Source organism: Pygoscelis adeliae, unplaced genomic scaffold (assembly GCF_000699105.1).
Source record: "Pygoscelis adeliae isolate BGI_AS28 unplaced genomic scaffold, ASM69910v1 Scaffold300, whole genome shotgun sequence".
NCBI lineage: Eukaryota > Metazoa > Chordata > Aves > Sphenisciformes > Spheniscidae > Pygoscelis > Pygoscelis adeliae.
The window spans coordinates 860,183-871,246 of record NW_008824004.1 but is presented as its reverse complement, the minus strand read 5'-3'; the positions used below and the strand labels follow the sequence as shown (position 1 = coordinate 871,246).

The window sequence follows — 11,064 nt, the reverse complement described above, 5'->3', positions numbered from 1 at the left end:
GCGCTTCTTTGGATGCAGCCCAGGACACGATTGGCCTTCTGGGCTGCGAGCGCACATTGCTGGCTCATGTCCAGCTTTTCACCCACCACCACCCCCAAGTCCTTCTCGGCAGGGCTGCTCTCAATCCCTTCATCCCCCAGCCTGTATTGATACCGGGGGTTGCCCCGACCCAAGTGCAGGACCTTGCACTTGGCCTTGTTGAACCTCATGAGTTTCACATGGACCCACTTCTCCAGCTTGTCCAGGTCTCTCTGGATGGCATCCCGACCCTCTGGTGTGTCAACTGCACCACTCAGCTTGGTGTCATCTGTAAACTTGCTGAAGGTGCACTCGATCCCACTGTGTCATTGATGATTGATGATCTTGATTGACCTTTGAAGAAATTATCACTCAAAAGAAATTAGGCACCTAAGATTTTCATTTTACTAGTCAGTTCCGTTGAAAGCATTTCCTTGTCTGACATGCCTATATCCCAGATACAGTGAAAATAAGATGAATGTTCAGAGTTCTTGTCAGCTTTGAGAAATGAGGAAAATTTTAGTCATTGTAGGAGTTGATATGTCAGCAATGGATCAGGATCCCTGTGAAGTTTTTGAGTAATCAAAACATTTCTTTTACATAAAACATTGGACTTCACATCTGATTCCATCCTCAATTAAAGTTGAAGCCATTTATGTTGCCCTTGGTTAAATCAAGGTCAGAAAAAATTGTTAACAGGAACTAAGTAGCTTTCCGAAGGTGTGCAAACACCACAGAATTGAAAAAGCACATTAATAAACTATACAAAATAGTTCTTCCTTACAGTGAGACTTTATAGGTAACCTTATTACAGTAATTTTCAGGTAGGCATGGAAGTTTCAGAGTAATATTAGCTTATTACCATTTATAGATTCAAATTAGACAAATTAGTGGCCTGACCTCCAATGGAAAACTGTTGAAGTGCAGCAAAGGTAGAAATTAATGTCAGCTGCTTTCTCTGGAGGTGAATTGTGTTCACCTTTTATGAAACTAAAGATGTTGAACCATTTTTGAGAAATAGCTGGGAGTCTGATTTATGAAAGTAAAATTAGTATCTTATGCTATGAAATAGACATTTACCTGAAATATGTAATTTATACTAAGATTATTTTCCTACATGTGTTTTTGTTTTATTTTCTCCCTAGGAACCTGTATGTTTTCCACAAGCCACATACATATGCTTATAACTATCAGAAGACTGATTTTAAGGTATATGACTTTGTTTTTTGACAAAGTCAAAACACATTGAGTTTTTATGTGCTTTTTAAAATTTTTGTCAAAGTCTTACATAATTAGATAATCCATATATCCTAAATGACATTGGTAGATTACGTAGAACTGCTATTACTGAAAAAATAATAATGCCTTAAGATTACTATAGTCAATACAAAGATAATGTTTGCTAGCAAATATCCAGAAGTATTTCACTGTGTTTAAGACAAGAAAAAAGTGTTATGGAATGCTGTTGCACAATAATTAAAAAATTGAGTATGTAAATCATGAAAGTTGGTAGTGAGAGTATATATTACAGTGAATCAGATCTCCATTCTCTCTTTATCTTGATTTAAATCTACCTTATAACAATTTAGAGACTAAATTAAATTTAATGACAATTCAGCTGCAGAATCTGCCTTTCAATTTTCCTTCATCTGCACCTGTCACCTAAAACCCAAATCAGGAGTCTGTATAGCGCAGCCCTCCATTTTCTATTTACATGCTAACTCCTTTAGCAATTTATAAGATTCTGTTGCAGTGATTAGAAATACCCCTCAGCTGCACTGAAATGACAGTATTTCTTTAAACCTGCCATTAGTTCATATTAACAGAAGGTTATTCAACATGCTTGAATATCCTGTTCCAGCTCTAGTTATATACTGTAACTGAAGTGTAATTGTAGAGTACTGAAATGTAAACTCCAGGTGTGAACTTTATGTAAAATCCTGTACTGAGAAGGTTAACTATATGGATTATGCTTCATAATTGTAGTATACCTGCAATTTCACACCTCTCCATATTTGTAGTCACATCACAAGAAATTTTCCCAATCACTGCACGATATACTTTCACGAGCCATAACCAGTATCAAGACTATGTAAGCCTGTGTGCTATTGTGCCGAAAAACTAACCCTTTGCTGTAAAACCATTCTATTTTTTTACATTGATACAGATGAGGTGTTTACACTATTAGGTAAATTCTGTATCAGACTTATAAAAGTGTTCTTTTATAGTATAAAAGAACACTTTTATATTATGGCATGAAGATAATAGTAGTGGCATTCCAGGATCAAATACAAAACATGTATTGATATGACTTTGGAGAATGTAGGAAGACATGTATTAAAACAGTTCTGAAGCAAAGAAGCTCATTCACCTTCAGATTTTGAAGAATTTCTAGGAACAGTAGAATCATTCTATAGTTTGTAATAGTGGCATAGGAATTATGTATTAGAATTGGGAGTGAAAAATGCTGCCTCCATATATTTTTGTAGAAAAAAACATAATGAGGCAGAATCAGTCATGTGTTACAAATTAAGAGTGTTTATTTCTTTCAAGCTAACTGTAATTAATTAGAATCAGAAAGTTGCAGCACAAAACAAAATTTCTGGCCTTCCATTGAATGTTGTTTGGCAAGTAGAACTACTAAATTGAGGTACATATGAAGAATATCATATAAAAGTAGATACATTCTCATCCAAGAAATTTTCTGTTTCCTTTTATCTCTTAACATTATGGTTTATACATGCAGCATGAGGCTCCGGCCTTAAATGACACGTCTGAAATTTGGAAGAAGTAGTGACAGTTAATTACTTACTTCCCATACCATATCTAGGGTCACAATATCTGAAATCTTAGTCACACTTTGTATAAGCCCAGGCAGACAGCATTCAATGAAAATGAAAGATGAACAAATGTCTGTTTTTCTGTGCAGTCTACTGATGACCAAGTCTTCTATTATTTACTTGTGGACAGTCTGATGCCAACTGAAATCCTGGTTAGCTTTTCTGCATTAGTATGCTGGGATGATACTGGAGGTAAGGCCAACACAGAAAAGTGCATGTTAATGTTGTATTTTCCCATACTTGAATATATCTGTGCTGTTGTGTTTGGCTGTGGTGTATTTTGGCACAGTTTGAGAGTTTAGCATTAAATAGTCAATTTGATTCTAGGAAATACACTAATATTCAAGTAATACTTTCTTGCTATTTAATAGCGATGATGAATATTTTCTTGAAAGGATCCCTCCCTTTACTCTTTATTACGATTTGCTGCAAGCTTTTCATCAATGTATTTCTGGTATGGATTTCCTTGTGTTTCTTAGGGGTTTTTTTCCTACAAGTTCCATTCTTGCAAGCTACTTTATGCCTTAGCTGATCAAAATGCAGTAAAATCAGCAATATGACCAAAGTTTATTTTTGAAGCGATTTTTAAACTCGTGCACTGTAAGCTCTTAAGTATATTTACAGCTGGCTTATTTCAAGATCCAAGAGCTTGGATGGTTTAAATAAAAATCACTTGTATTTTATGGAAGTCATAGAATGGCATTCAGAAAAGCTAATGCATGTTATGACAATCAGCTTAAGTTAATCAGACATTTAAACATTGGATATGGAAATAATTTTAGTGAGTCTAGATTAGAGTAGATAGAACCAAATGAAAGCTTAAAAAACCCAAACTGACCATCCCATTAAAATAATTAAACTGTAATATAAATATAAGCTTTATATGGTTGTTTGCTTCCTTTGCATGTGGACAGAATGGATTTTTATGGAGTTTTAGAGCAGCCTTAAGTGACTTGGAAGATGTCTGATTTACACATCCTCCTAACACATTCTTTTAACGATTATTTTCTAGTAAATAGTACAAATAAGCCATATTCTGTACCACCTATGCATTTTAAATGACTGGCTCTTCTCTGAATTATCAAAGCCTAAATGAAGACTTCAATGACTGTGAAGTAGATACCGATTCTGCACAAGTGTATTTGTCTTCATTTTACTGTTATTCCCTCCCCCAATTGTGGGGGATTTTTTCTTTCTTCTTCTAGGTACTAAACGAGAATGTTCTAGTATTTCAAAGGGTGTGCTGGTCGTTGAACACTTCTCTTGGAAATGTGTGACTCCTGGAGAACTTGTGTTAAAGATGCATACATCTGCAACCAAAGCTAGTGTGTTAAATCTTCCTGTTGGGTATGTACGAGGCTTCATTTCTGTCCTAACACTTTAGTCTTAAGGCTTGAGATGATCTTTTACTTTACACAGTAACTAAGAGTTTATTGCCTAAAACATAAGTTTTTGGAATATCAAACTGGTTGATAGCTAGGATTTGGTAGGATTGCAAAATTGCTATGAATTTAAAATAATTACCAAAGCCTTTATAAAGACTTTGAATTCTTTACTCTTATTTAAGAGCATTTAGTAAGAAAAATCACACTGACTTTCTAAAAAATAAACTAGAATACAAATTCCTACTTAAAAGTGTTTCTAACTAGAATGATTTTGAGATGTTTACTGGAGTACCAATAAAAATTAAAGAATTAGGATTTTTAGGGGAGTTGTAAAAGAATGATGATACCATAGGATGTTTCATAGCTTTTCTTGAAACAGGATTTATGAAACATGACAGGAGAAATTCTGAGGTTATCCATGAAGCCTTCCATATCTTACTTCACATTTACATAGTGCTTAATATGATTTATTTCTCTTTGCATGTAACTCTAGATATTCAGTGGAGAGCATTGCTTGATTGTTTCAATAAATAAATAGATAAAATACAAGAGCCTTTGATATTTGTCAGTTTCTGAAAATACTTCCAGTGAAACAAGGAAGGTGACATCTTCATATGTTGCCATAAGCATAAAGTTGCTGACTAATTCATTGAGGCCTTCTACTTTTCAAAAAATAGAGAATCACCAGTTTAATCTCAAAGAGTTGAGACAAAATGTATTTTAAAAAAATCAAGTAAGGTTTAAAATAAATAGGCATAGAAAGAAAATACCACAATATTAGCACATTGATATAAAATCAAAGATCTTTAATAGTGTCCTCTATTTGTTTTGCTTCAGACTAAAAATGGAAAAGTTCTTATTGTGTTTATAGGTTAGCTCTGCCACCACATTCTTAGTGTAGTTTCCAAAAGTTGCATATCTTTGTCCTGTAGGGAAGCCAAAAACGTACATCTTTTTGCATCTGCAAATTTCAAAACTACCAGAGATATAGGCAGCTCAAATTGATAAGCTTCTCACCTTTGATTCTCTCTACTTCAGGCAGAGCCAGCAGGCTTTCAGGAAGCTTTAATTTACAGCAGGTGTGGGAGACGAATGGGCTTATTGACTGCTCCTCCATTTCATTCCAAATGAGAAATGACTTGCTAAGCCAGGAAGGCACTTTCTTCCCTCTGTCCGTTGGTGGCCTGGGGGCATTTCAAATTTCACTCACAAGAAGATGCAATTAAAAAAGTGTGAGTGTGTGTGGCGGGGGTAACTCTCCTTTCTTACTCTCACTGCTGGATCTCTGGTTAACACTTTGAAGCTGTGGCCTGGATTAACTTCTCCAGCTAAATGCTAGTCTGACAATGATATAAGACCGTGAAGCTTCACCATTTGATATCAGCAAGCTCCTCAAGTATTTCAGTGGGACTACAGGACATTGTTAACTGGGGAGAAAAGCATGAATCCCCTGTGTTGTGTAATTATAGTTAGGAATGGTTTCTTTTATGATTGGAATCTGTTATAGGGTATGATCAGGCAAACAAGAATGAGCTGAGATGAGCGTATCCCAATAAGACATAATGAATTTCTGTTGTTTGCCACCTTAGGAGGTTACGGTTGAGTGGTTTGGCCCACAGTTGCTCTATAAAATGGTCACTCTGTAATGTTCATCTAGCCTGACATGATTATGTGTTAATTTTTTCTGGTTTTGTCAATGCAAACATGGAAATTATGATCTAAGTAATGTATGACCAGAACACTTGACTTCTTCTCTAAGTTTTCTAGAGCAAACATGTTTTTAAGTGTAGCTAACTATAGTCCTGACTAAAACACTTCGGGTTTGTATCCATCTGAAATAGTGAAACTACCTATTTTGCTAAAGAAAACCAAAATAAAACCTAAACAAATAAAATAAAAATAAAATAGTAGTGACTTCTCTGATTTCACCTACTACCTATGTTTGGAGATTCTTGAGAAGGAAGGAGATAGAAATGCCGGATTTGAAGAGCCAGTACATCTAGGAATGGATGTCATTTTTGCCAAATGTATGAAAAGAAAAGCTTAAGAATTGCTGTGATTTAAAAAAAGAAAAAGTGCTTTTTGGATTTTTTTTTTTCTTGAATGTAGGCGACACATATTGCTCTTCACAGTAAGTTCTCCCATAGGGCACCATATTCATCTGTGTAGCATGGTGCCATGTGTCTTTGGAGAAGAGGATACTGTGATGCCAGGTCTTGAAAAGGTATGCATAACCAGAACTAGTCAAGCATTGTGATAAAGATGTTTCTGACTATTACTTAGTTTTAAAGTGAAGTACTGTTGGATCTCCATTTAGAGTTATTATATTTAATGGTATAACATTAATTTCAATATGAAACGGATAAGTACATAAAAGAAATGTGTTTTACAAAACAGTAGGCACTGAGGTGGGTATTTCAATAATTGTCTTATATAAATATGTAAGTAAGCATTGGGTAGTATTGTGGTTTACATAGAACAGCAGCGTAAAATGGAATGTTAAAAATACTCCTGTTGAAATATGTATGTCAGAGGAGTGTATAAGCTCTCTTTCTAAGGCATGTGATAGAAGTGGTAAAATACACGTACAGAGATTAATTAATATTCAAAAATACCTGCCTAGTAAAATAAACTGTCACATCAATGAAGTTTGTTTTGTCCCATGAGATCACATATTACTCACTGAGTCCCAGAGGAGTTTTTATACCTAAAACGAACAATTGATTCAAACAACTTTTCATAGCTGAGATAAGAGGCCCAGGGGAGTAATTACTGCAGCTTTTGTTCTTCGTTGCCTACAATCCAGACAGATATCACTGCCATCCATATTTTCAAGATTTCTTTGGCAAGTAATAAGCCCAAATATTTGTCATGGGTGCTGGGGGGGAGGGAGTATAGCTTCTAGAGCACAGTTGTGCCAAAATATTTTGAAAGGTGAGAGTAAAAGCAAATTTATATAGCAGTGTAGATTCAGGGTCCTAATAATAGGACATTAAAGCAGCTTATGCAAATTTATTATATTTATTGTGGCAAAGAAGTTTAAATATAAAAAGTTGGTCCATTAAAAATGTCTTGTAGCTGTACTATCCCCTTGTCTTCAGATTGTGGATGAAAAGCTATTCCTCATGAAGATGATAAAGCGGAATTATATCCTGGGCTCTTCTCTGCACTTTTTTTGAAGACAGCAATTTCTCTGCAGAGTGTCATTTGCAGGAAAGCGTCCACATTCTTGCACAGAAATCCTGATGAAGATTAATGATGCTTTAGGCAGCATGTATCTGGACGTTGTTTTCAGTGGGATACAAATACTCATCTGTCCTTCTATAATAGAATAGATGCTGTGCATTTCAGCTAACAAGTCTTATTATCACTGCAGTAGAAAGCCTATATGTGAATCTTATTTTTGATTAAATATTCTAGAACTAAGGATACAGGAAAAATAAAATCCTTAACAAATATATGTTATGCTGCCTGTTACAGTGTTGTAACATTTTTATTTCAATAGCTAAAATCGGTGAAAATGTTGTATGCTTTTGAATACCAGAGACCTAATTGATTTTAGAGTTTATAAAATTAATAACAATTACTTGACTTAGGAAAAGTTTTGTACTTCAGCACAGAAAAAAATGTTTGTATGCTGTCACAGCCTAGAAAGAAAACAAAAGAAAATCTTAAAGCAATCTTTCTAACAATGGTTGTATTTCTTCTCTCTCTCCAGGAGAGCTATCGGTTTATTGAACAGGCTACAGCTATCCTGAAAGCTGTTGGAAATGTGATAAATAATTTCAGCAGTGAGCCTGAACTTCCTAAAGCCTTGAAGGAGTTGGAACTAACTCACTATCCTCCTGGCCTCCACGGTACTGGAATGGCTGAAGAGCACTTCAAGGTGAAGAAACCATTTTAATAAACACGTATCTAAAGGCTACAAAAGCTGGATAACAACTTAACATTGTTGTTACCCTCTTCAAACCAATGACTATGCTTTTAAAAAGGACCTCCTGAGTGCTCCAAATGTGGCATTCATTATTAAGTGTAAGCCCAAATGACATAACTTGTAACTGTGTACTGTAATTATCTTCTTTTAATATGAAGAAATTTTAATATGCACAGAGTAGCACATTCTAAATTTGAGTCTCTAATTTTGTCAGTTTAGTTTAGCACACTTCAGGGCAAAAAGCATCATCTTTTTTTTTTTTATGACTTAATTTTGGATTTAAAAGACGCTACCTGAAATGCAGAAAAGCCAGACTGATTTATTTCTGTGCCTAATGTTGACGATACAAGAAAACATTATTACAGCTTATATTACTGAAGACAGTAATGAGTTTTTTTCACTCACAGTATTTCTGAGTTGTTTTTCTTTGGTTTTGAAACTGCAACATTCTTGTTCAACTTTTCTGCTCTGTGTGTGTGATAAATTAAAGGGTCTTTAGACACATGATGAAAATGTTACACTTTTCTGTAGATATCTATACTGTAGCTTTTCAATATTATAAAATGATTGCAGCAAAAAAGTTATGTAAAAGATATGCTAATTTTTCTGTATATGCAAATGTTGATAATACTGCTATAACATGATTTTTCTGCAGTCAGTACTTTATATATTCCAGATTCACTTACTTTCTTCAAAGTACTAGAAAGCTCATGCAGTTTAGACTGTGTATTTTAGAAGACACAATAGAAGAAAGGGATTAATATTTTTATAGTCACTGATATTAAAAACTAGAACATCTAAGCCAGTGCTTTTATACATGGGCTTGACACAAGGCTCAAATTCAGCAAAACAACAGAATTAAGAAAGAACGATTCCAGGTGCACCACTCATGAAAGAGGTAATGTTCATGCCAAGTCCAACAGAAGAAATCCATTTGACCTTGCTGGAATGGAAAATACACATTTTAAATGTATATGCTCATATGAAATACGTGTAAAACTTAGGGACCTTAAGAAAAATTCAGTAGGCATGAACATACATATCTATATCTCTTCCTCTCTCCCCCTCTAAGAAGACCAGTGTAGAGTTATAAAGGAATAAAAAACCAGAAATGAGATAAATGAGAGGCACTGAGCCAACAGTGATTCAAGAATGAAAATATGGAAATTATCTATCTTTAATGCAGTGAAAAATTATTCTCAACATAAGAATGTAGTAAAGGAGCTTCTTTCTTCACCCGTCTTAAATCTTTCAAAATAAAGGAAGTGTTTATTACTATTAAAATACATAATTTAGGATAAAATGTTTCCAGAAAGCAGAAAAAATCTGAAAATAAGGACAATGAAAGAGAAAAATTATGTCTTTTCCAATAAGTTATTACTATGTTCTTCAATTCAAATTGTGAAACAAGCTCTGAAAAACACACTAAAATTTCCATCTATTGGAAGAAGGAAAAAGAGACTGGATTTCTGCTTTTTGAAGGGCATCAATATGTTGAGAATAAAAATAGAGCCATCAGTTTAGTCATATAAGTAGGACACCAAATCTTCCCCTCTTGCCCATCAATATATTCCTACTTTTCCTTGTGGTGCCACCTCCTAGTTCAGTAAGCATGCCTGTTCAGTTGTTGGTCTCTGTTCTAAAACCTCTAATAAGAATGCCAGTTGTCATGTAATGATGGTGATTATAAAGTGTTCTATCCTCTGGCATGAGACCATCAACTCACTTCATGTAAACTACTAAGATATTTTTGGGTGATAAAAACTTATGCTGTAGAATCAGTCTTGTATTTAATAAGCCAGGCAGGAAACAGGTTTTCTCTTGATTGTTGGCTTTAAGCATTGTAGTCCTACAGTTGGGACTAGTTTTCAGATACCGTATTTGTTAGAGGAAGTTAAAGACTTCATTTTTACATGAAAAAAGAAAAGAGCTAAACAGTTTTTGAAACAATAACAAGAATCAATAAAAATCAGCTTTTAAAAATGAATCATTCTTTGAATGCTTTTCCTCTTTTTGATTTTAGGTTTTCAATAGTGCATTTTGGTATTTGATCAAATATGTACTAGGCAAGAAGGCACCTTACAGCTATAAATTTGCCTTCAGGTCCTTCACTTTGGATTTTAAAGACATTGAGGATGACACTGTGTCTTCAGGTACTGTACTGGTATTGCTAATCGCTTCAAATATATCTGCCTATTCTTATTTTGAAGGAAGCCAACTCTTCACTAATCTTGTGTTTCCTTGCCTAAGTAAGCATGGTTCATTTCTTATGAGATGTGTAAGCCTTCTACTGTTGACAGCATGTCTGAGACTCATCTCAGAATAGAAATGATCCTTTTCTTTGCTCCAGAAAGTCTATTCATGTGTTGTTAATTTATAAAATTTATAAAATTGTCCTTTGTCTTCCTTGACTTGCATTTGTCAATATCGACAAGCATTAACAAGCATCTACAGATGCTTTTTTACCTGATGTACTGCAGATCATTGCTCTCGTTCAAATTACCAGCTGAAAAGACCTTAAATGCATACATTGTTCATGAAATAAGAGTGAAGGAAGACTCAAGTTAGTACCTTCATTGAAAGTTCAACTATTTCTTGGTGATGGGTTGTTTTTCTTTTTGTTTGTTTGGGGGTGTGTTTTGGTTTTTGTTTGTTTGCTAGCTTGCTTGCTTGGTTTTTAAGCCTTTTATTTTGAAAATTTATGGTATTGGCTGGCTAGTCATAGAATCATAGAATCATTGAGGTTGGAGAAGACCTCTAAGATCATCGAGTCCAACCGTCAACCCAACACCACCATGCCCACTAAACCATGTCCCTAAGCGCCGCATCTACTCGTCTTTTAAATACTTCCAGGGATGGTGACTCAACCACTTCCCTGGGCAGCCTC

The 11,064-nt window shown here is 34.8% G+C and overlaps 1 protein-coding gene across 1 annotated transcript in view; it reads left to right on the top strand.

Moving 5' to 3' along the window:
- The window catches only part of ADGB (androglobin), a 116,241-nt gene that overhangs the window by 48,715 nt on the left and 56,462 nt on the right, over positions 1-11,064 (top strand). Inside the window, exons 15-20 of the mRNA XM_009325596.1 lie at positions 1,164-1,227; positions 2,948-3,050; positions 4,064-4,205; positions 6,353-6,467; positions 7,962-8,129; positions 10,201-10,330. Of these exons, the coding sequence (XP_009323871.1) occupies positions 1,164-1,227; positions 2,948-3,050; positions 4,064-4,205; positions 6,353-6,467; positions 7,962-8,129; positions 10,201-10,330 (722 nt within the window). The remainder of the gene's footprint in view (positions 1-1,163; positions 1,228-2,947; positions 3,051-4,063; positions 4,206-6,352; positions 6,468-7,961; positions 8,130-10,200; positions 10,331-11,064) is intronic.